General features: G+C 40.0%; 1 protein-coding gene across 2 annotated transcripts in view; it reads right to left on the minus strand.

Moving 5' to 3' along the window:
• OSBPL10 (oxysterol binding protein like 10) overlaps positions 1-27,098 on the minus strand; it is a 120,176-nt gene that overhangs the window by 6,882 nt on the left and 86,196 nt on the right. For both annotated transcript variants that reach the window (XM_074900582.1, XM_074900583.1), the window contains 3 exons: positions 16,454-16,600; positions 9,353-9,836; positions 328-514 (listed from right to left, as the gene is read on the minus strand). In XM_074900582.1, coding sequence (XP_074756683.1) covers positions 328-514; positions 9,353-9,836; positions 16,454-16,600 — 818 coding nt within the window. The remainder of the gene's footprint in view (positions 1-327; positions 515-9,352; positions 9,837-16,453; positions 16,601-27,098) is intronic.

Genomic DNA, 27,098 nt, shown 5'->3' on the forward strand with positions numbered 1-27,098 from the left:
AGCTAGTACAGCAGAAATACTGCCTCTTCTACGCACATTTTTCTGATCCTGCACTTACAGCAATTTTTACAAGCAACAGAGCCTGGAAGAATACATTAACTTTAGTTTAATGAGAGAAATATATCCAATTCAGTTAAACGATATAAAATATATATAGCTACAATAAACTGTGCTCCAAAGCTGTAAGTCATCTCAGACACTAATAGGGAAAGAAATTCAGAGATCTGTCTATAAAATACTCCAACAGAACCACCAAAGAGATGCCCAAGATTCTTGCCATTGAAATCCAGTAGCAGGTAAACACAAATAAGACAGTAATTCGCGTACCTGTGGACCTTTCCTCCATAGAATGGCTTGGTGTGGAATGTGACCGTAGCAGAATAGCCCGTTCTGGCACAACTGATGTTGACCTTCCCTCCAAGCTCCACCCATGGGATGGTAAGTATCGAGCGTGCATAGGCACTAGGCAGGGTGAAAACATACTCTTCTTCATGTTCCATCAAGTAAAGAACACCTATGTAGGAAGAAGGTTGAAAGTGAAAGTGTCACTGATGAGACCTGACAATGACTGACCAGTTACTGTCATCAAAATGTACTTCCACAGAGAGCACAACGTGCAATTTGCCTTGAAGGTAAGTACTGTCTGTGAAGAAAAAAAGTCTCCCCTCTGGAACAAATGTCTTCAAGCATATTCAAAAGCACACAATTTAAATGTGCACCCTGGGTCCTCCATGGTACCAAATGGCTCATCAGAAAATCTGACTTATTTTGTGTTATTTACCAGCAATAAAATGTTAAAGCTGGAAAACAATAAGATTCGATTGCAAAAAGCCATACTGAATATACAGATGCTCACTCAAGTGTCATAGCACAATCTCTCTCCAGAAAAAAACATGGGCATGGCCAAAGGGCTTCTCAGTCCTCCATTTAATCAGACACAAGCAGGTCCTCTCTGCTAATTTCTTATTGAGGCGTTTGTCAGTGGGAGTGAAAGGCGCTCTCTAGGTCTGTCTGCGTGCAACTAGGAAACATGCTTAAGGAAGCCATCTGGAAACTTCCTGTAAGTCTGCTCCTTCATTTTCAAATGCCTGGTTTCCCAAACAGCCTTTGCAAAAGTCTTGCATAATCAGCGAGGGGCCACCAGGGCCACTGCTCTACTATCACCAAGATCAGTGCAGAGAAAATTACTGGTAATCCTATTTCATTCTGTAAAGGTTCCTTCACCCTCACCATTATGGGGTTGTGCCTAAAAACAACATGTAGCAGCAGAAATTTTTCAAGATTATTTGGAACTACAAAGAAAGTTTCATGTCTGATCAGATCTGAGCTTCCCCTGGGGTTAAGTGTACAGCTCTATCCCCACCATAGCTGTAGTTCGGTCTTCAGGATGACAAAGAACAGGACATAGGACCAGGTAAAGACCACCTGAAACCTTGCACACAGAATTAGACCATGCCAGATATCTGCAATATATTTTTGTTTAGAGTTTTAAACTCTCTTGTGTCCCATTTAATGACCACCTAAAGGCAAAAATTACAGCTTTGAAAAATAATTTTTCACAACAGGGATTGAAAATAACCATTACAGGAAGCACTTAAAACCAGAAATATTTTTTGGGGAAAAAAAAAAAAAAAAAAATCAAGGAAGCTCATCTTGACATAGTAATAGTATCTGTTTAGGAACAAGATGAGCTTGAGCCAATTTGCCTCCACCCTGGGGCAGACAGGGGAAAAACACAGCAGCACTGATTGGTTTGTCTGTTTAAGGGAATGAAGACACTAACTTTGTAAAGTGATCTGATGTATAATGATGAAAAAAGACTAAATAGGAACAAGGCACTACTACTGCCAGCATTAAAATATGCCCTTAACACTGTATAAAAACACAGTGTCATAAAAACCATTCAAAATTTACAAGCACAGAGTTCCAACAGAACCATCATCTTAAAATATTGGCTCCAATTAATAGAACTAAACACAGGCACAGGAATCCCTGCAACTTGTCACTTTGACTTCTGAAACTGTTCCACAGGAAAACACCTTTTGCAAAACAGAATAGCTTTATGCAGTTGTTCTCCGGACTTCTGCAACTTCAGCCTCCCAGCAACAACACAGCCAGCACTTCTACTCCAGCAAGTTTGACACAAATGAGCCTGAGAGTGCAAAAGCACAAACACAGAAAAGCCATGTTTTAAAATGACCTTTAACCAATTTGCCTCATCAAGTCACAAGTTCCTCGTGTCATGTGCTGAACCCTCACCAGCAGGGAACAGCCAGGGCAGAGCTGGAACACACACATATTTTGCCTGGGGCTTCCTCGGCTCTGTACCTGCAGGAGGTAAACCCCAGCTCAACACCCTGCGGGAAGGCTGAACCACCCAACTCACCCAGGACACACAGCCAGGAAGAACTTTTACCCAGAAAAACAACTCTGCTTAGCAAACTCATTACATGGATGCTATAATAACATTAATAAAGACAATCAAGAAGCCTTTTAACCAGATGATGATATCAGGGTCAAAGAAAACTAATGGGTACTGATCAAATGCAGAGAGGAAACCTGAGAGTCTGCAGCTGAGGCATCTTCCACACAGAGAACTACAACAGGTTTTAGACGCAAGTCTGTCAGCTTTCCCTCTCCTCCTCTTCCCATTTATTCTCCACCTTCTTTATAACAGTCACAGGCCACAGCCATGTAGCAGCAACCAGGTGCAGGAAACAACCCATGGTGCTACCCATGAGGCCACGTTTCCCCAGTCTTAATGGTCTAAGCACAGACACAATCCTCACACACTCAAAAAGCACAGTCTGTCCGAAAGCATCAGCTTCCAACATGACAGTCTGGGTGTTTTGTTGTTGTGAGGTTTTCGTGTTTGGTTTTGGGTGGGTTTTTTTCAAAGATAATAGCAGTATGGAGGGCAGGTGTGGTGCTCACTGCTGAGAGAGATCCTCACTGTATTTACAAATCACAACTTCATGTGAGCTTCTCCTGAGTCTTCTACTTCCCCAGGCCCAGCTACCCTCTTCCGAACGTCACTGCATGTCCCCATGTGGGAGGAAACTGCCAATAAACACAATTTCCTTCTGGGTTAGTACAGGTTTGCTTTTGTTTGATTCTCTGATGGGATCGATAGCTTTTTTTCCTCCATACTCGAGTGGGAGGCTCTGATGAACGCTGCCACGTACACTGAAAAGTGAACAGCAAATAACAGCAGTGACCTTCAATGTAAATATTTAACCAGCACAGCAGGTTAGATATTAAAAGCTGAACCCAGCTCTCTTGGCAGTATTTTTAGCACCTGGTAGCATATTTTTTGAATTCCTTGAACACCTGAATAAATACATTCTTAATTAAGTGCTATCTCACTTGAAATATGACTCCAGCTCAATAATTATAATCTAAAAACAGAATAAAGGGAGGTTTTGAAATACCCACAACTGGATCCGACTTTTAGCATTAACATGACTGTTACCTTTGCATTCCGTCATTCGCAGAGTCCACATTGCAAAACCTTGTTTAACAGAAGTGCCATGAAGACTGTAGCTGCACCACCATGTCTGAACTGAGACCCTTGCTCTCTCAGGGAAGAGGAAGCCAAAATGACAGAGAGTCAACATTTGTAACTGCTACCACCATCTGAATTCATGCCCTACCCTGCCGAGTTTAAATCTTGAGAAATTAAAGGCAGAAAAACTAAAAATCTAACAGTTGTTTTTAAAAGTCTTGTGTACTTTAAACATCTGCTTATAAGAATCATTACCTTGTGACTAACCTATAAAAATATCTGCTGGAAAATACACCAGCTATTTTTCTTCCCCTGCTTTCCACTGTAAGGGATTATTCCTCTTTTGTTTAAAAATGGCTATAAGTAAAATATACATGAAAAGTTGCAGAAGATTCTCCCATTTTCAGTAATATTTCCTCCTCGCACATCAAAGAATTTTTTCAGAAACTGCAACTTCCTTTAAAAAAAAAATCTTAAGTATTTATAAGCAACTATTATGCATGGAAGAATGCACCTGATCAGCACTCTGGGAGGAACAGTGGATTTAGCAATGCAGTTTATTAGAATAAAGCCCACAGAGGAGGGTGAATTTTTTATAAACAAGTGCAGCATTTTGAAATTCCCCCTTGAAACGTCCTCAACACCATATACTCCTGGCTTTTGACGATGGCAACATATTCACAGCCATACTCCTTTCCATGACTCCTCAGCCTGCATTAAAGGAAGTGCTGTTGATGGCATATGATTTTCCCTGGTTGACTATTACACGTCCCTCACTGATGCCGCAGCTTTGTGAATTGATTTTTCAGTAACACATACTGACGAAATACCCAGAGGAGGCTCTGGATCAATAAGTTGCAGAAGAGGCATGTGAAATCTAATGCTTCCCACCAATTGTATGGAGATCAATCCAAACAATAAACGGTACGTGGGACACAAACGGCCTAGGGCAGTTTCCTGACTTCACAAGGTCTTTACTCTGCATTATTCCTAACATGGCACCAACAGGAGTAAGTTACATACAGGATGAACCCCACACATGGGATCAAGTCACCATCAACAAGTTGCACAGATTCACACAGAAAAACATGAGATGCCTGAACCAGGCTCTTATCATCTCACAAACGTTCCAGTGAGCTGCGCTGCACTGCTCATTTTCCAAAGATTGGAGTCATTTGCTAAATTAAGTAATGAGTGCCATGCCATATGGAAACTGTTCTGAAACCACTGGGCTAAAAAACATTAATATAAAAATTACTACTAGGGAAATATTTAGATAGCTCTAGTTGCATGGAGCAGTTAATCTTTGGGACTGGTAAACTAAAAAGTTGCTAATGCCTCAGGAATAGAAATTATATTATAGACCTGTACATTTATAAACACATACATATATTGGAAGAAAAGGGAGCGGGGAAGAGGGAGCGGGGAAGAGGGAGCGGGGAAGAGGGAGCGGGGAAGAGGGAGCGGGGAAGAGGGAGCGGGGAAGAGGGAGCGGGGAAGAGGGAGCGGGGAAGAGGGAGCGGGGAAGAGGGAGCGGGGAAGAGGGAGCACATTCATCACTTTCACTTAGATTTACTGTGGAAAAAGCACCAGACCTTTTCCCTACCTATCAAATCTTTTCAAGGTTGATTTCAGTTTAAAAAATAATTTTTGGAAGCCTATACCTCACTAGTTTTTAAAACATCTGAAATAGCAGGAGTGAAAACACAAGACCTAACGAGCCACTTGATAATACAGAACAATACACTTAAACGTACTTTATGCTCTTTGTGAAATTAACCTGTGAATCAAAGGTGACACTTTTTGCTGGATTTTCCTGCTTTGAAACAAAACCGAAGAAAAGAAAACAAACACGCACAGCCCACACTGAGTTGTGCTATCCCATGGCCTTTTCCACTAAAAGCATCCTTATCCTACAACCAATTTCTGTTTGAAGATTCTTTGGACCACATAAAAAACATTAAATATTTACACTGACTCTCCCATCCCTTGCTAATTTAAATCTTAATGTGATCCTATTCATTACACCCTCTTCTCCTCCCTCACTCTCTCATTAGTACATAATTAACATTAACCAGAATTACGGACTGTGCACGCAACATGAATTCTTTTATGCAAAATACCCTCTCTTCTATTCAGGGTAGCTTTCTCATGAGGAAACTCAATGCTGACTACTCTGAAGAATAGGGTTTTTGTTATACAGTGAAGAAAAAGTTGAGACATTTCATTAGCAAGCCAGATTTAGACCCCTCATAACCACAGATGAAGCAATAGCATATAAAACAGCTTCTCACACAGATTTCCAGCAGTGCTTTCCTTCTCATTCTGTATCTCTACAACTGTTACTTACTTTGAATCAACAAACAAGAATCATAGCGGGGGGGGGGAGGGGGGGGAATCTTCGCCACTTTGAGGTGCAACATACACTAGAAATTGTACAATTAAGGTACTGAGCTGTACCCTTTGTATGACAGGACCACACTGTCCTCAAATCCCTTAATTCTTTCAATTCCTATAGAAGCCTCTTTACTTCCATGGCATCCTATTTCAGCATATTCACTGCTGGTTCTAACAACAAAGCATAAAAAGCAACATGCTCTACACATCTAAAGACATTGTGACAAGTTAAAAAAATGTGCTTAAAAGCACCACAGAAACATTGCCAGCATATTCCTTACATAATATAGGTCCAAAAATTCAGTACTACTTTACTTCTGTAAATAGCCAACTGGAGTAGAAAAGCTTCACTGAATTGTATGAAGGACACGCAAAACTACTCAGTAGAGAACAGTTTCAAAACATATCACAGCCGTTTGTATTCAACACTAAGGTCACAACAAAGTTACAGGTCAAACAAAACTGTTTTGATAAATATCTGATCTAGAACAAGATGGTCACTCCCTACCACTGAATTATCCAAAACACTGATTGCAGCTCTCTAATGCTCTGTTTGGAAAGGAATTTTTTTGCTTGTGTACATCAGATAGTACTGAATGAATGCACGGTATAATTAAACTACTGTACCAACACTAGAATTACTAAAATGAAGTCTCAGAATGGACACAGGTATGTTAGAGATATCAAGGAAACAGCCTTTCAAGCATCATCATGCAGAATCTAAAATCCTTACTGATCTAACAAAAAATCAAAGGCACCCACATGTATAAGTAACTCCAGTAACAGCCAAAAAAAGGGCTGAATTCTCATAATGAGAAAAAAAAAAAGGAGGAAGGAAGGGACAAGACAAAAAAATCCATCAATAACACAATGAGTTTGGTCATCCAATGCACAGTAGCAAAAAAAATAAACAAAGAAAACCCAGAGATTTCTACAACTCACGAGATGTCACTTTGTCTCATATCAAAAGCAGGATCAGTTATACATCAATCTTTTCTGAGAAACTCATATAATCTGATTTTAACAACTTAAAGTAAGATTCTACCACCTTAGCAACCAACCTTGTTGTCAGAAAGCTTCTCCTTGCAGCTAACTTTAGTTTCTACCCAGCTTAAGTACTTCCATATACCATCTAACAGCGTCTCCTCAGTCTACTCTTTGCTAGACTAACTCATCCTATCTGAAATGCTGCAATGCATAAAATGTCCTAAAATACAAAGAAATTCTCCAACTTATTTTTCATATTAACATTATTAGGCTCTACATTACCAGACATATAAATACATAGTTTTTCCACACTAAGTCCAGCAGCTCCTTTCTTTGGTTCAGTCATCTATTCCCCAGTACTCACACTGACCTCAATCTAGTACAGAATTTGTACTTAACGCGGCACATGAGAAAGAAATGTCTGCAGTAGATTCTAATTTTTGCACAGCTGGACAAACCTACACACCAACTTAATTAGGAAGTCTTTCCTGGGACTAAAATAAATTTAAAAAAAAAAATGAAGCAAGTGTAGTTTTGAGTGAAGAAACTGCAATGCAAGGCAAATGTTTTAAACCAAAGCTGCCTGGTTTAGGCTGGCTGTTTTCAGATGATAGAAAAGCTTCAGTGGTACAGCTTCTTGTTGCCTATTGTCAGTCCTCAATATGCCACAGAAACGTTTGGGCTGCACTGGAGCTTCTCCGTCACTTCCCAGAAACGCTGTCACCATGAAGCTGCGTGCCTCTGCACTGCTTATATGACCAAAAAAAGATGAACGAGAACTATAAATTGGTAAACCCAAACTTCATCCCAAAATGCCCACCATAAAGACAGAAGCAAACATTGCAGTAAGAGTTCACCATTGCAAGTGTTTCCCAAAGCTTGCCTCTGCTCCTGGAATACGTCCAGGATCATGAAAAGAAGGGGATAGGGGAGAACTTACAAACACATATTAAACAATCCTTGGGGTAGGGAAGCACTTAATTCCTAGACCCTTTCTCTCTCAAAACTGGGACACATCAACACTTCGAAGTCTTAAATAATCCCCACAGTAGACACCCCCAATCCCAGGGAACTGTGTGTGCTAGCAGCAAGAAAAAGAAATTTCCCTACTCCTACATAATAAGTGACTTTGTGTTTAATTTTATTTCCATTAAATAGCTCCCTTCACTGAGAAAAAGAGTACTAGAAACAATTATGTACCAAAAAAATGCAGCAAGTTAAGCCAGTGACTCAGGCTGGCAGTAACACAGTCAGGAGACAGACAGAAAGACTAATTTCCCTTCTGACACTCCCTTCCCAACTTCCTTAAGTCTGTATTGAAAGCAAAATACCTAAATCATAGGAAGAAGGAAACAGCCGTGCTATTATAGACTTTAACTATCACAATAATATCAAATCCAGTAGCGAGGAAGTTTCATGGCTCTTCTAAAAAAAGGGAATATATTCCCATCAGGAAAGAAGCTACTGTAGCCCTTTCCGTTTAAGTTTGTTCTCCAGTTCTAGCTGGTAGAAACTGCAGAACATATCTGTATGTTTTCACCATAATTGTTTTGTTTATATTAAAAAGCTAAACCAAATCACTACATTTCCCACTCTACTTTTTACTACCTTTAAGATCATAGTATTTAACATAATAATGACAAAAAGAACCATTTACTGTAAGTTGTCCTGGTACTTCTGAGACTACAGTCTAAAAACTAGTTAAGACAAAACTCTAAAAGCCATGCACAGGAAATTACCCTCAAACGGCAAAAGTGACTGACTAAACTGCTTAGAAACATTAAATCAATACATTAGCAGTCAGTAACAACACCCGCACAGGTGTGTTTATCAGTTCAGATCATCCACTAAGAATTTGTTACGATTCCTTCTATTTCTAAATCCATGTTGAGCAATGACTTCTCACAAAGCTCTGAATATGTATGATCTTGCAGACCACAATTTATTCCTCGGCTACATGACTTTCTATAAAGCTTAAGATAATAGACTAACATTGTAAACTCTACAGAAACCATGATTCTTTCTTTGCGCAAACTATGAAAAAAGTATGTTAGGCTTAAGTAAAAGTATGGTTTTTCCTACTGCCTTGCTCCAGTTGTGAAACTGTCCCATACCAAATTGCGTATTACTTTAAAAGTGAGGAAGACAAGTAGAAACGTTCTTACAGAATATGGCTGTCAGTAGCCATTTGCTACTGCCACTTAATTACATCTGGAGTACAGTCATATGTTAACAGACTCACATAAATATAAGCACACATTTATACATGCAATGTGTGTCTCGTGTTCTGTCTGGATAGAAACAAGTTTTATGAACCCTACAGCTTTAATGCCAAACTTCACCAAAGCAAATAGCCACAAGGTTCAAATGAAAGGTCAGAGGGAGAGCAAGCGGAAAAATATCTGGTCGTCTGTGTTGCACCCACATTATCTCAAAAAAACAAAATAAAAGCACATTTCTTACCTTCACCTACCATAGAAACACCTATTGACATGCCCATAAACTTGCTTTTGGTCCATACGTGAGCGTTCACACACATTTTCTTCTCTTTGCACTCACAGTAAAAGCAAGATACCGGTGGATGGTGGGATACTTGTTCAGCCACAAACCTCAGCTTGTAGCACGTGGACTGCTCCTGGCCAAACTCCTTGGTTGGGTCCTTAGAAACCGTGGAGGCACCATTAGTTCTGAATGCTTTCACTTTATCTTTAGGCACATCCCACGAGCAATGAAACGTTTCACCAATTATAGGGTTATAGGGCTTCTTGGCAACTGCTCCCTTTCGGCCTTCATGAAAAGCTGTTAGATAATACTCCACAAAGCAGATAATTCTTTCCTCGGGAGTGGCTCCAGCTGCAATTGACAAAAACAGGTCTGGATGGGCCATGAAATTTGCATACATCTCCAGCAGGGATCTTTTCTCCAAAATAAATGTTGGAAGCACTACCTGTATGCAAAGCAGACAAAGGCAGATATGATTTCCCCATGATCATACTACCACAGGGGAAGGGGGTGAGAACAGTTAAGACAGCTGCAATTCTGGCCCTGCCAAGTTTCGGGACAGCATATTTTCCTCCCCTGCCACAGCAATTTCATTTTCTTTGCAGTGTAAATAATGAGCGAAGGAAAAAGCAGTGGCCTTGATAGCCATGCAGGCTGTTTCCTATTTCATTATGATTCTCAACAGCAGCTCACACAACAGGGATGGGCTGTTCCATTCACGTGGAAATCTGCCTTTTCCTCTCCTCTCAGTTAACAAACCAACCATTGTTCTCCTTGTTTACAAGGCATAAAAACATACTTTGATGTAAATGCGTTTACATCGGACATCAACAAATCCTCCAAATCAACGAATGATAACCCTCCAAAAAGGAAGGGACGCACCCTCCCAAACCACTAGAAGATTAGTATTTTAGATAAACATACATATGACCAACCTGCAAGTGGTGGAGAGTGTAAGGGGTACATCCACCCATTCTGTCAAACAGCTGGGCTCCCAATTTCACTCTTGGGCCCTCAACCACACACTGCATACGTATTAGTTCCCTTCCAGCCTCTAACAAACCAAGTCAACTAGATCCAATCAAAACCACATCCCAGCCGTGTTTCCAAGCGTAAAACCATACACCAAGGACCCTTCCCAAGAGTCTATAGGCAAGAAAACTGCTCCCCATTTGACTCCCCCTGTCCTACACTGTCGTCGTATGTGTCATGTCCCTCCCACCTCCCAAGTCAAATCTCTTGCCACCTCTAGGCTCTCCTGTAACCCCCAGGCACAGGGTGCCCCCTCAGTTGGAGGTGGTACCATATGACTGTGGTGAGTCCCTGGATGCCTTCACCTTATCTCAGACAAGTTGAAACAAACAAAAACTGCACAAACTCTTACATTAATGTCCTGAGACTAGAGAGGCTCCAGGCAGCCCAGAAAAAAAATCTGGGACTGAGCACTAAGCAGTCTGCATTGGAGGGAGCCAGCCCCAAGTGATTTTGGATGCAATCTCAAGTGGCTCACCTAGCAACACAGATGTTACCAAAGTCACCCCCTTAGGAATAGTTAAAAGTTTTCAATGAGACATCTGGGAGTGCACTGCAAGACAGACAGGGGCTACAGGACCTATAATAATTTATTTCTCTCTCCCTTCCTTCTCCCGCACGCTCCACACTTTGTACAGAACCATCCCAGGGGAGCTCAGAGGTCACTCCTGTGTGACCAACAAGGAGCTTCTATACACACACAAATTTGTCTAGAATCAAAGTGACTCAGTGATGCCAGATGCAGACCAACAGCTGTCCTCTATTAAAGCAATTCTTTTGCTTTCCTCTTTAATTCTTCATGGCATTTACTTTTTCCCTTTCCAAAAAGCAAGGGTTATTTACAGCAGGCAGGGAGCCACCCTTCAATCATAAACACATTTTCTTTCCCCCCCGTCGACCCAGCTTGCTAATCTAAGTGGGATCAAAGCACAGTTTGGCCCTTGTGGATCCCATGAATAATTAAATAGAAGCTGCCAATCTTTTACTAATCATTTAGTTCTTTCCAAAGAAAACTTGTAAACATGAAAAAAAATTCCAGTCACGATGGCTCAAACACAGTCTTCACAGCTACACAGCAAGTCAACATACCACAACTGCAAAAAAAAGATGACTGCTCCATTTGGTAACATATATGCTCATCCACTCTCTGCTGTATATTATTTACACACATATAGTCTTTTACAGGCTAATAATTTTTACAAGTTCAGCTCAAGCCAAGTTCTATCTGTAATATTCCTCTGACATGACTCTGTAAGCCTTGAGGACTCTACACAGTCCCTGTTACCAACCTAATAAGGCCCCAAAAGACACAGGACTTTAATTTTACACTACATGTGGCAAGCTACTGAGTGCTAAAGACAGCCTACAGTCCCCATGATGGTGTGGTAGCGAGAGGCTGAAGAGACTGTTTTTTAAAAATGAAATCAAAATCTTTGGAAGGCAAAGTGAAAAGGCAGGAGATTTTCTTAGGGTATTTTTAGCTCTTTAAACAATTCCATCTTACTTGTAGCATTTTGATTCTGAACAAATATTCATTATCCGATATAATCTTTAAAAAAATGCAATTCAGCATTACTGACCCTCAATAGAGAATCTCATTTTAATATAAATTGTACACTCAAAGATCAGGTTATCAAAGGGAAAACTGACAGCAAACAAAGGAAAACAACCCCATCACTTCTGTCTAGAGATACTAGTAGTGACTGTCATGAGTTCACTGCAGACTTGAAAGGGCAAAGAAACTCATTTGAATGAACAGCACTCTGCATCTCATTATGTCCAAATCTCTCTCTAAAAAGTAACCTTTATTAGCACAAATGGAGGAGAAGAAAACTACAGACCATACTTAAGATGATGCAAATTTTATGATACGACATTAAGACTCTGGTTTCATCCTGTTGACTTGATCATGTAGTCTTCATATCTACTCTCTGAAGTACTAGCTGTGTGCTTTGCAGCTACATACTTAACACAGCTACACCAAAACAGACACTAAATGAGATGTTACATTATCACTGGACTCTTGTTATTCCGTTTCAAGAATCAATTCAAAATCTGAATAAAGCTTGAACTCCAGCTCAAATGATCTTGCTTTTAAAAGCCCAACTAAAATGGAAACTACATTTTTAATTCTAGCAGGAAAGTATCCACTGCAAAATGCAGAACAATGGAATTGTTTCCACAAAAGGAGGCAGAACTACATATGAAAAATATTTTAATTTTAAAGCTTACACAACCTCAGTATTACAAAATATGCCTAGAAAACATTGCCTTTTACTAATCTCATAGCCTCCAAGTTGCAATATGTAACATCACCACACGCTAACATAGTCCAAAAAACCCACAATCACATCAGTCAATTTATTTTTAATTGGCCCTATCTTGATTTCTGTAGAAATAAGCAAAATAGAAACAAATTTGGAAGCGTACAGTATTCCTCTTGCCAGCGTCGGCCTGTCAGGCACTTTGTGCTAGTACTCCAGCTTCCAAAGGAATGAGATTTTCAGCTCTTCTGCTGCCAAACAGAGTGCACTGTCCAGAAAAATACGCTTAGAACCTATGTTCTTTATATTCGTTTTGAATGGAACTACTTTTTTTTTTCCTAATTGCATAGAAAGTCATAACTGCCTAATTTTTTCCTCCGAGAAAAAACTGTTTTGACAACCAAATGGACAAAAGAAGCTCTCTAAACACCAAGTCGCTTGAGTCTGAAGCAAAAAAATCTCCTGATTGCATTCTAATGTGTTAGAACAATCTCTGTTCTTATTATTTGTCAGGCTTCAAGTGAAAAGAAAGCAGTTTAACAGACATTCTTCTGTTTCCCTTGAGGTTAAAAAGAGGATATTGATTGATCATAATCTCCTAGGTTTAAATTCACCTATACTTAATTTACTACTTAAGAACAGAGATATTTATGCCCATTACTATTTACTGTGAGGGAAAACATGGGTGTCAGCACCAGTATTCCCCACTTTTTTCAGAAATCTGGCCAAGGTACCCCATGCTGAGATGCCCTTCTCTTAGAGGTACAAAAGCTTTCCACTGTCACCTGTGTTGCTGCTGAAATAAAACAAGGTGTTTTCACTTATATTTTACTTATTATATCACTTATTATATAATACTTATTATTTCACTTATATTTTAAAATTACAAGGTAAAAGTATATTAACAAGCAAAATAAAAACTTACGACATCATGAACATACTACAATGTTAATTTACAACAGGCTGAAGTTCTGCAGAATTACTGGTACCCTTTTTACAGAGAATGGCAGCCCTTTACTTCTAGCATGTAATAACTGCATCGGGAAGGTGAGGGAATGCAGGGGAGGGATCACCCATCTGTACGAACTGTTACCATGAATTGCTATTCATTAGATGTCATTTGCCAACAAATTTATCAGGCTGTGGTTTTTGTCACTATTTTTCATTTTTTGAAAGTACAAAGAACAAACACTTTCAAAACTTACTTCTTCCCCAGCAATTCCAATTTTAAATGTGGTTTAAAGAGTTAGCCCAGTCCAAGGCATCAGTTTGATACTATGTTCTGCTGCTACAAACTGCCCCCCTCCCCCTCAACTCTCTAGCAGCTGCTGAAGTCTATTTGGCTGCCACAGAGTATAGCCTGTTGTAGCAAATCCCCATGGAGATTTAATACTTCATTGCAGGTGTTTTCCATCACAGTAGATTTTTACTGTTTAACTCCTCATTAAAAGGCACGGCAGCACGACACATTTCAAAAGTGAAGCGCCTCTGCCACATTAACGTGGCTATCATTATTGTGGGGAAATTGATATCACAGTGCAGGCAAGGCCAAGAGCAACATAAGCAATCACCCCCTAGGAAAAGGAAAAGATGCTGTTTCCTGTGATACGGTACATGAAGGTAATGGTTATGCATCCAGAACCCAAAGCCACCAAGGGCTCAGAAAATCTGTTTGTTCATGTATGTATCATGTTGCAATCCATAGCTCACAAAATGAACCAAAGAAACAACCCTAGGGAAGAAGGCACAGAAAATGGAAACATAGAAAACACCCTCCGATACGAGCAACTACTGTGCCACAACCACTTCCACCAAAAGCTGACTAGAATCAAGGCTATCTGAAATCTAACTTTCAGAGGAACAATGAAAAATGAGAAATGGTGCAGCCAACAAACCAAGCTTTATCATCACATGTCTGTGGCCCCAAAGGCCTCATGTCGGTAAACAAAATTAATTAAAAAAAGCAGCCAGCTGTCTTGTAATTTATAATTTTTAATCCTCAAAATGGTCAGAAGAGTGATGTGCACATGTGGCATGTCTCATTAATACTCATCATATGTGTATTCATGCATCATGCAGAGTAGCAACAGAGCTAACTCTGCCATATGCCTGTTCCTCTTTTCAAACTGTAGGTATTACATACATACATTCATGCATGCTAATATTTTGCCATACTATAGATCTGATAATATTCATCACTATCCTCAATGATTACTGTGCTCTAAAGGGCACTATATGAAGAAATAGGTTATCATACATAATTACCTTCCTATTTTTCTTGTGTCTACAACTTCTCTTATTGACATTAACTGTGTGTCTTTGGGATTCTGCCTCCTCTGCCATGACAAAAAGATGAAACTGGAAATCAGGGAGGAAAAACCTTGCTCATTACCGAAGACAAAATGTTCGGAAGACACGAGCAACAGATAAGGAATCTTAGTCTAGTTTAAGGACTCAAACAGCCTTAGCAATCCAACATAGGAAATAGGAAGAGCTATGAAAAACTGAGGAACGTAAGAAAAGCAATGCACATAACCCCACACATACTAAGAAGTGACAGATATAAATTATTCACAAATGAAATGATGAAACTTTTGTTCTATTTTTAGAAAAAACTTTCATTTCTCTGCAGCTATTCAACAGCTATACTTAGCAACAGATCACGGGATTGCTCAGCCTCAAAAATCTAAGTATTTTTAAATACTGTCAATTGTTCCAGAGGAAGCAGAAAAAACTATATTGAGAAAGCCTTATTTTGTAAGAAAGTGAGAATAAAAATATATTTTGATTAACATATAAGACCAAAAGGAAAGCAGATGAACTCTTCAGAATATTAAAATGCCCATGAGAACAATCTCCTGCAAAGCTACTTCATGCACAAGGGAAATTCTCTGGTCATTCCAAACTTTTCATTATTTGTGGAGGGTGTGTCAGAATGAGCTCTTCCTATTTGTGGGAAATGGGTTACAACGGTTTTATGTGGGTGTTTTTAAGCATAAAACCTTTGCAGAAGGAAAGGGCATTCTGTATCTTTACAAAAATCCACTTGACCATGAGGTGCTTTCACTGAAATGTAGGACTATTCAAAGAGGCATTGGTTGCTTCCAGAACATCTACTTAATTTCCAAAACTCTAAGGACTGGGAAATTTCTCAGACACTGTAACTTCTCTGATTATATCAGTATGCATAAGCTTATAACAATACTAGTTCCATGACCAGAGGATGCACAGAAGGTTGAACTGGTGAGCTGCTCAGTACAGACCAGAACAGTGATGCATTGAAAACTGTAATTTCTTTACTCTCATAGGGTTTTTGAAGCTGCCAAGCAATTAGATGGAATCCAACGCACAAAGCAGTAACTGGAGCGCCTATCTCCTTCATTCATACAATTGCCGTTATTGTTCCTCAAACAGCCAGTGCACCCTGACCCATGCATATGAGATACATACACAGCATATGGTTGTCTGAAAGACTGACAAAAATTAAATAAGGAAGAGTTTCAGGGGTGTTTTGACTCTTTCTCCCCCCCCCCCCATTCCTAGAATCCCTAGAATATGTGATGTGATCACTTTACGTGAAAGCCAGCCAAGCAGGAGACAGCACTCCATAGCTCTCTGGAACCACACCTTTAAAGACGCAAAATTCCTTGTCCACAGGGGCAAAACATGCTCACAGGAATCGCACATGTGCGCATGCACACACACATAGAAGGATGAGAAGAAGAAAAGTTAATGAACCATTATAAAAGAGATACAGTATCCGTACCCTGGTAAGGTCCATGCCAAGCTTGAGCTGAGAGATGAGATGGAGAATTACACTACGTTGATCATCCATGACTCCTAAATCCTCCTCTTCATTATCTTCAGTATCTGTCATTTCATCTTCAACTAGGATCAACTCAGAAGCTGAATGCTGAAATGAAAAGAAACATCACCATCTGGACAAAACAATACAGTATTTTTTTTTCACTATATGTGTTTAAAAATGGAGCTGTCTCATTGGAACCAAAAACAGCCTCTGTTAAAACCAAGAAAAGATACAAATTCAAAATTAAAAAATCCAGCGATGGGTTCATAGAGCTAGAGCATTTTGATCTTACTCTCAGGACAAGAGTGGTAAGTATCAGATGCTATTTACACATTATCTTTTGATACTTATATTGCAGTGATGCCAGACAAAAATCATAGGATATTAAAGTAATGGGTCTTCTATTTATTAAATAGAAGTACACAGTTGAAAATGAGTCTTCAAGAGTTTGTTTCATAAATCTCTCCAGCAAATATTCATACTTCATACCTAGATGTTGCATGACCTGATTTCACACTATTTTCTTTCCTTTCCTCTACCCAACTTCCAACTTAGACATCTAAAAGAGCCAAGACTATTAACTGAAGGAGATAAAAAGAAAGCTATAATTAAAGTACACAGCTAAAAAAAAAAAAAAAAAAAAGTAGGTTTTGGGGGGTAAGGCAATGCCATGAATCTTTATGACATCTGCAACACTATGCTGCTTCACAGCATACCAATGCCAATACTGTCCAGTTTTCAGACATAGAAGCTGAAGATCAAAAGAGAGGCATCATGCCATTCCCCTTCAAGAGGAACTTTACAGCAGAAGGGGATAATGATCTGTGATATTCTTCCTCATGGTTTACAATATTTTACTAACAATAACCCCGACCACTATTTTGTTCATTCCATTCAAAACCATTCTGCAAGCCTTCCAGATATGTATTCAGGTAAGCTTTTTGTATTTAAAAAAAAGTTGGGTTATGTATCTGAAAAAATTACAGCCCAGCATTTCGTAATTGCCCAAGGATTCCATGCTGTAAATGAAACAACACTACCTGCAAAAGTTGGCATTCCTTCAGGCTAAATAGCATTTCTGCAGAAATAGCTGGTTCATTACATAAAATGAGAAATTTTTCATCTTGCTACAAGTCTTTGCAACTGAAAAGTTTCATTAAAACCAGCAGATATTCAGAATTAGGTTTCAAAGAAGTATTTCTGAATGATCACATTAGAGACCCCTCAGGTGAACAGCAGCTTGTGTAAGTAAAGTCTCTCACATTTAGTTACTACAGGTTTTTTTCCAAGATTTGAATAAAGTGTGGTTTGGGTTTTTTTTTTTAATTTATTTATTGAATAAATGTTTAGGTAGCTATTCCCAAAAGAATAGCTACTTGGTGAAACCCAAGGACATTTGAAAGACACTTTACAATTACTTTATTTAGAAAGTAGAATATGTAGATTACATAAAACAATCTGGTGAGCTGTAACCTCAACAGCTTGGAGCTTTTCAGAAGGTCAAAACCACACTTTCTTCTTCCCACTCTCCTCAGAAATTAAAAGGATAGAACGATAAGCCCTTTCCTCCCAAAATTATTATCCAACTGATGCCTTACTGACAAGTTCAATTAACATAAAACCTGACGACCTCATACAAAATTATCAGTCAGGGAGACATAAAGCACCGAAGACTGGCTCAGTTGTACAGGGTACAGTTCATTTGGAGGGAGTGTGGAAAAAGCAGTATCAGAACTTACAGTAGATGCTTCCACAGGAGGTTTCCCTTTGATCCAGCTTGACCTCATTGAGAGCTACCGAATAAGCACTGCTGCTTCTGTTACTGCCATGAATCGAGCTCGCGGCAAACAAGCTCCAGCAGGAATTAACAGCGTTAGGAAAAAAGCAAGGGAACCTCCCCTCCTCACTCCCACCCCCTCTTTTTTTTCTTTTTTTTTTTTTTTTTTTGGGCTATCCAGCGAGCTGGAGAGTGTGCACCGGATGTCAATCTGCTCCTTGCGTTTCTAGTCACATGGCGTGGAGATCAGCAAGCTTAACTGAACACAGCTCCAACGGGGAAACAGTGCTGCTCTTTCCCGAAGGATAACTCGGTGGGCTGTTCTCCAGGTGGGGGGCAGGAGGAAGGGGTCACGAGTGTGCACAAGTGTGTGAGAGAGAGAGAGAGAGAGAGAGAGAGAGTGTACGCTAGCAGGTAATATGCTTTCAAGTGAATGTGTAACAGATGCGCAGCCTTCAGCTGGTAATAGCATCAGAAAATAAACAAACTACACATCAACAAGGTCGTAGACTAAATCATACATTAAGAATTTTCTTTTTCTCCTGAAGATTGCACACTCAGCCAGGGAGAGAAATCCTTCCTTATTTCCTGCTAAAATAGCTATTAGGTTTTTCATGCCTTTCAAAGCGTTACTAACAAAATAGCAAGTGCCCTTCATTGCTACTCTACAAAGTGTGCACAGTGAGAGCAAGCAACCCCATCAACAGTTTAGGTGCTACGTAACGTTTGCATTGTTTTAAATAAAGACTTTCTGCTCATCAGGGAGGATAAATACAACATAACATTAGGATCAAGTGTGTTTTATGACATTCTGCCAGAAGTACTGTAATTTTAATTATCCCCAAAATATCCTATTTTAAGAAGATGTACAAGGGCATCAAAAATCCCACAACTCAATAGTAGAGTTATCAAAATACTAGTGACCTTCAGTGCATGTAGAATGCATCAGTATCAGTTGTCTGCACATTTTATCACTTTCCAAGAAAATAAGAATTTAAGTAGCAGTTTACAATTTATGTCACACGAACTGAACAGCAGTTATCTTCAGTAAGCAATATCCTTTCTTTATTTCCCTCTCTTCTCATAAGCTGTTCTAGGTAATTACTGAATTGCTTTTTAAGAGCACAGAAAATAGACGTTTCTTTTTTAACTAACACATTTTCTTTTAAAAGACCAACATGTAAGAACAACACAAAGCATGTGGACATACAGCCCCAAAATACAAAGCTACTATATCTTTACAGTGTCACAAAAAGTCCAGTGAGGTTTTTCATTCTTTTTCTTTCCACAGAAACAGTATGCAGTTTAGCAGCAACCAATGTGTAAGCATTCAGTAAAATGCAAGATTATGTTGAGTGATTATCCTTTAATGGCAGCTTTTCTGAATTATCAGACAGACATAAGACTTCCTCCCCACCCTCCCAAAAGATAATTGCAAAGCTGAACGAGGAAGGCAGTGATTTGCTCCATTCCTGTGTGGTCAGAGCATAATATAAAATCTCCTGAGCTGTGCACAGCTCAGCCTGGGAACGAACAGCACAGCTAGGTTTCGGTGCTAGTAACCCTGAGAAACAAATGCTGAATCAGTTACAAACAAGCACCAAAAAGGGGCTTATATTTAAAATCATTTTAATCAAAATGAGTTTCCAACACTGGGCTGAAGCACTAGGATTTTTCAGAAATATCTGAATGGAGAACAACAGATTATTTCTGAAAATGCCATAAAGGGACTAACTTCAAAATTTAAAGGCTGAAGACACGAAAACACGCTGGCAGGTATCTTTTTTAAACAGGGCACTTCAATAGAACTGGGACTGAATTTAGAAAGGTCATCTGCAGGGATACGAAATGGATGTTCTAGTCAGCAGTCTTCATCAGAAAACATGCTGATTCTTTTTTAACAGATGAAACCTGTAAGGGAAGGAAATTGTTTCTGAAAAACACATTTTAAAAAAATGTCTTAAGGAAAAAAGACACTCCAACAAGCCTGGGATAGAATCATAAGAGTTAAAAGGTATGTTTCAGTCAAAAGGCAAACCTGCCTCTGTTCTTCCAAAGACTCTTCCACAAGTTAGTTTTTCAAATTAACTGCTGTGCTGGAAATTAATTTTTAGATAATTAGTTCAGTTATAAGGTTCAGAGCTTGGTTTTCTGACATACTTCACAAACCATATCACGCAACTGTACTGTCAAGCATGACATGGATCTCATCTTGTTTATTTGCTGGGAGGGAGAGAGGGGAATATACTGATTTACAGTATTATTTAGGTTGGAATGGACCTCTTGAGATCATCTTGTCCTACACCCTGCTCAAGCAGGGACACCTACAACTGGTTGCGGAGGACCAAGTCTAGCTAGGTTTTGAGTATATTGAAGGATGCAGACTCTATAATCTCTTTGGGCAACCTGTGCCAGTGTTCCACTATCTTCACAGCAAAAAAGTGTTCTCTGATGTTCAGACTGACTTTCATGTGCCCACTGCCTCTTATCCTGTCACCGGGCACTACTGAGAAGACTCCGGCTCCCTGTTCTTCACTCCCTCCCACCAGGTATTTATACACATTGGTGGACTCCCCAGAGCCTTCTCTTCTCCAGGCTGAACACTCCCAGCCCTTGCAGCCTCTCCTCATGGGAAGGATGCCCCAGAGCCTTCATCATCTTCGTGGACCTGTGCTGGGCTCACTCCAGTAAGTCCATGTCTCTCTTGTACTGGAGAGCCCAGAACTGCACACACCACCGCGGATGTGGCCTCACCTGTGCCAAGGAGAGGGGAAGGATCTCGACCCGCTGGCAACACTCTTCCTAAAGCAGCCCAGGATGCTGTTGGCCGCCTTTGCCACAGGAGTCCATTGCATGGTCACTTGCTGTCCACCAACACCCCAAGGTCTTCTCTGCAAAACTGCTCTCCAGCCAGCTGGCCCCAGCCTGTCCACAGACGCAGGACTCCGCATCTTACTGCGTTGAACTTAATGAGATTCCTCTCTGTCCAGCCTGCCAAGGTCCCTCTCAATAGCAGCAAACCCTCTGGCTCCTCTCCCACTCCTCCCAGGTTTTTTGGCATCTACAAACTTGCCAGGGGTGTGCACTCTGCCCCATCGTCCAGGTCATTAATGAAGAAGTTGAACAGTGCTGGCCCCAGTATTGACCCCTGGGGAACGCCACTAGTGACTGGCCTCCAGCTGGACCTTGTACCGCTGATCACAGCCCTCTGGGTCTGGCCATTCAGATGGTTTTTAATCCACCTCACAGCCACTTAGCTAATCCATACTCTGTCAGCTTGTCCATGAGGATGTTATGGAAGGGTCAAAGCAAACAACATCCACTCCTCCCCCCACAAGCACCAAACTAGTCACTTCACTGTAGAGGGCTACCATGCTGCTTAAGCATGACCTCTCCTTTGTAAATCCATGCTGACTCCTCCTGATCACCTTCTTGTCTTCCATGTGTTTTAAAATGCTTCCCAGGGTTAGTTGCTCCACTGCCTTCCCAGGGATTGAGGAGAGGCTGACCAACCTGCAGCTCCCTAGATGTTCCTTCTTGCCCATCTTGAAGATAGGAGTGACATTTGCTTTCTTACAGTCATCATGAACCTCTCCCAAACACAATGACCCTTTAAAGACAATAGATGGTTGCAATGACATTGGCCAAGCCAACTCCCTCCATGCTCACGGTGCATCCCATCAGGCCCCATGGAGTTACATAATGTGCAGCTTAAGTGCTGCCTAACCTGTTCCTCCTCCTCCAAGTGTAAACCTTCCTCCAGACCTTTCCTCTGATCTCAAGACACCTGGGATTCCTGAAGGCTGATGTCACCAGTAAATACTGAGGCAAAGAAGGCATTGCATAACTCAACCTTTTCTCCACCACAGTAATAAGCAGAGACCATATGTATCCTGACAGGGGCACACTGAGGACTTGTACAGGACTTGTAAGGCAATTCTTCATATAATTACACCAAAATATTCTAAAACTTTTCATTAAGGCATGAAAAAGTTTTTAAGCAGTACAAAAAGGACTGTAATCAGGAGCAAAAGGATGGATCTTAGGAACTTAAACCCCCCAGATAAAAAGACATCATTTAATGGTGTTCCAAGGGAAGTAGTCCTCAAGTTTTTCTATATTCAAGAAAACTGCAAAAGATACTAAAAAACCCAACACAAAACATTTCTGCATTGAGAGAAAGATGAAATAAATTACTTGTAGGCCTTATTCAGAAGCAATGTTAAACAGAATCAGCACTTTCAGACTAGGCAAGGATTGCCATATTTTCCACAGTCATCTAATCACAATTAGTTCTACTAGTGCACATAAATGTCAAAGGCCTCATTTGATTTTCAGATTCCCTTTGTTAATGATATAGGTCTGCAAGCATCATTTACACTTGCACTTGTGTAATTTGAGAGCTTGCAAACAGGTTTTCTGTGGGTGTAAGATTAAATATAACTCTGTAAGGTCACAGAGCTTTAGCACATTTACACTAATGTGACAAATTGGCTCCATAAGATTTTCACTAGTGTCAATACCAAAGTTAGACTTCTCTTTGTAAAGTAGATACTATAAGAATACCCCAGGAGTATCTAATGAGCTATTAGCTTCTTGCAGGGCTTGTCACTGTATCAGAATCAACAAAACTGCACTAACTTGCATTCATCACTTGTCTTCTCTTCTTCCAGCATGTACACCTTCAAAATGTCTAACTGCATTAATTACTACCAGCTGTGGCATGCACCTGATAGAAAAACATTCAATCTTACTGCGCCCATCCCTCAATAGCAGTGGTTTGAATCTCAAACATAGCTTGTCCATTAAGTTGTACTTACTAAACTATTTTATACACAGACTAGCAAATCAGTATGCTGTTGTGGTGGGTTGACCCTGGCTGGATACCACTCTATGACTCCCTCTCCTCAGCCGGACAGGGGAGAGAAAATATAACAAAAGGCTCATGGGTCAAGATAAGGACAGGGAGAGATCGTTCACCAATTACCATCATGGGCAAAACAGACTCGACTTGAGGAAATTAGTTGAATTTATTACCAATCAAATCAGAGAAGGATAATGAGAAATAAAACTAAATTTTAAAACAACTTCCCCCGGACCCCTCCCTTCTTTCTGGGCTCAACTTGGCACCCGATTTCTCTACCTCCTTGCCCTGAGCAGCACCAGAGGATGGGGAATGGGGGTTATGGTCAGGTCATCACACATTGTTTCTGCTGCTCCTTCCTCCTCGGGGGAAGGACTCCTCACTCTCCTTCCATGCTCCAGCGTGAGGTCTCTCTCATGGGAAACAGTCCTCCACAAACTTCTCCAGGTGGGTCCTTCCCACAGGCTGCAGCTCTGCACAAACTGTTACAGTCTGGATCCCTTCCACAGGATGCAGTCCTTCAGGAACAGATTGCTCCAGTGTGGGTGCCCCATGGGGTCACAGGCCCTGCCAGGAGCCTGCTCCAGCGTCGGTTTCCCATGGGGTCACAGCCTCCTCCAGGTGCATCTCCCTGCTCCAGCGTGGGGTCCTCCCCGGGGTGTAGGTGGAGTTCAGCTCCACTGTTATCTTCACGGGTGCAGGGCACAGCTGCCTCACCAGGGGCTGCACCACCAGCTGCACCAGAATCTCTGCTCTGGTGCCTGGATCACTTCCTCCCCTTCTTCAACTGACCCTGGTGTCTGCAGAGTTGGTTCTCTCATATATTCTCTCTCTGCTCTCCAGCTGCAGTTGCAGAGGGTTTTTTCCCCCCCCCCTTTCTTAAATATGTTATCACAGAGGCAGTACCACCATCACTGATGGACCAGCAGTGGGTCCATCCTGGAGCCAGCAGGCATTGGCTCTATCGGACATGGGAGAAGGTTCTAGCAGCTTCTCACAAAAGCCATCTCTGTAACCCCCTGATATCAAAACCTGGCCATGCAAACCCAACAGAGCTGTGAAAGGAGGAGTAATTCCCATATAAAAAATGGAAATTAGTATAATAGAAATTAAATAGAAAATTTCAGTTCAACCTAAATTTTGAAACAAACAAAAACTCAAATACATTTACTTTGAACCTCTCTGTATCATCATCATCTATGCACTTCTCAAATTTCCAAATGCACTGTTATTTACAGATCAGCAACTTTAAGCTTAACTATAAGGTGGCAACACCTTTTTTATATCCAACAAGCTCCCATATCTCTTTATATAAGCTTTTGTACTCTTCCAAGAACAGTTCAAATAAAACAAAATAGAAAATACTGTTCTCAACATTTACCACCATACCATTACACAATGTAAGCGAAAGAAGGGAAAAAAAAAGGGTTGGAAAAGCAGTGGTAGAGTGAATTCAGGTCACTGCTTGAGCCCCGGCCTCCACCTTACTGTAGACTTATTTACGGTTTGCTCTTGGTAGCCCTGTGACTGATCATTGCAAAGAAAGAATAGACAGAAAACCTCAAACACACCGACATCCCATACATCCATTGTAATGTGAGCACCTGGATACCAAAGTTCCAGTGACTTTCAAAGAGACTTAGGCTCCCTGCTGTTCAATGTTTGATTTTTTTAAAAAAGTGACTTAACGAGCTCAGAAACAAAGCAGAGCTTAAATGGAGAATTTAGAAAGCAAAACTTATTACAGCCCTTACATCTCAATTTCATCCTGAAAAGGTCTTTTAAAGGTAGCAAAATAGATGGTTCAGCTCAGCTGATTTTCTTCATTCACTCTGAATATTTCATAGAAGCTGTCTCTTCTACTGCCCTTGTTAGTAGCTTGTTTTAATTGCTGTGAAAGTTTTTGTCATAGCATTAATATGCAAAAATTCTACCACCTCAAGGGGGAACCCACCCCACCCCCTAAAACCCCAAAACACACAGATAGTTACACTTTTCCAAGCAATCATTTTACGTGAGATATGACAATGATGAACCAAAATTAAAGTTAATAACTTTTAAAATGTCAAAGCAAGTAACAGAAGATGACAATCAAATGAGAAGGATTGTACAATTAAAAAGTGAGAACACTAAACTTATACACAACAGCACTACAGAAAGTAAAAATATCCCTTTCTTTTTGTTTTGCTACTGTAATCTAAACACATATCCAGTCGGTAAGACAGTTAGTTTCTCCTTCATACAACCGAATGAAGGAAAAATGGCATAATAGGCAGATCTTCTACTTACCTTCAACTGTGTATACCAAGAAAAATAATCCAGACATATCTGGACAGGTAAGTAACTGCTGCACCTGGATTTGGAGTGTGAGAGAGTGGGCTAAAAGCTTTTACATAATCCTGGCTACATCAATCATCATAGATATGTCAAACCATAGAATATTTGGTAAAAAAAAGCTTGCATCAGTAAAGAATGTCTACAGAGTGTCGAGAAATTAATTTCTTAACAAACATATTATTTGTGTTTGGTAATTCAGTTCTCCAAAGAAAATAAAATTCTTCAAACTAGGTCTGTCAATGATTAAAGCATCTATTTTTTTGTGTATGGATCATTTATATACATATTGTGGTTTGTTATTTGGAGTTTTTTAACCAAATATGCTAAATACACTGGACATTCAGAAAATCTCTCCAGCTAGGGACAAGTGCAAGGATCAAAGTGTTGCAATGTGAGCAATCTGTCTATCACACAAGATTAATAGGATACAATGTGTAATAACAGTCATCTACTGAACCAAGTAATAGTGAGGTCTCTTCAGAAGATTCCTCCTTCACTGTGAAGCAAACAAGCAAAGTAGAAATGCATCTTGATACTACTACTTCATGAATATAGACAGGCTGACATAAAGATGATTCAAGCAAAGAAAATAATCACAAAACTTGTATCTTAGGTGACAAATAGGTCTGCAATCTTTTTCCTTCCCAACAAAACCAACCTGCCAGGCATCTAGAGGCAAGCACATTATCCAGATATTCACTATTTTGAGAGCTTTATTAATCCTTTTTTGTTCGTGTTTTGCAGTAGTATCTCTGGGAATGGAAGTCTTTTTATCATTAAAGAACAAGCTCAAAAAGTTTCCTTTTCCTACACTGCAGACATGTGACCATATTTAGGGGTAAACATAACAATATAGCAGTGATGAGGACCAGATAACATAAGAGATTTAAGAAGAAAAAGGCTTGGTTTGTTGTTTAAAGAACAGCAAGCAGTGAATGTAACATGAAACAAATCTATGTTTACGTTGTAGTATAGCCTGTGTAAGCCTTCAGAAAAATATTAAAAACTAACCATGGAAGTGATTATGTTTAAGAATAAAGAATCAATCACTGACTAAACATGCTTTTAAACAGAGATCTTAATTTGAGTTACCTACAGCACTGTAATCCTGGTACGCACTAAATAATGTTTCTGAACTTCTTCTCTACATGTTCCTATCTTCTTTGTAAGACAATTGCTCTTGCAAATTTCAATTTTCATAAACCTAAGGTAGTCCACTCTGAACATCAGATGAAAAGCAGCTAATTCCCAAGCACAGATTACACAGGAAAAGATTAAGTACCAGCACTGGTCCACAGATCTTGTGAGCATCTTTCATAAAACGAAAGCTACTGAAGTATAGCACCATTTAATCTGAATCCTAAACCACGAGAGGGCTTTACAGTATTGCATAAATTCAGTAAGAACTGGGAATAAGTATTTTTCATCACTGGTACGATCAGAAAGGAACAGCAACATGAGACTATCAAAAAAATATACAGAGAAAAGCCCCACAGGCTTGTTCTAAATTGAAGCAAAAAATCTTGAAGGCTAGAATAAATCACAACAGTAAATTTATGCTAACCTTGAACCATGAGAAATATAGTATCACGTCATAAACAATTTTAACAAAACCTATTCCTAAT

This window comes from Athene noctua, chromosome 2 (assembly GCF_965140245.1).
Source record: "Athene noctua chromosome 2, bAthNoc1.hap1.1, whole genome shotgun sequence".
Lineage (NCBI taxonomy): Eukaryota > Metazoa > Chordata > Aves > Strigiformes > Strigidae > Athene > Athene noctua.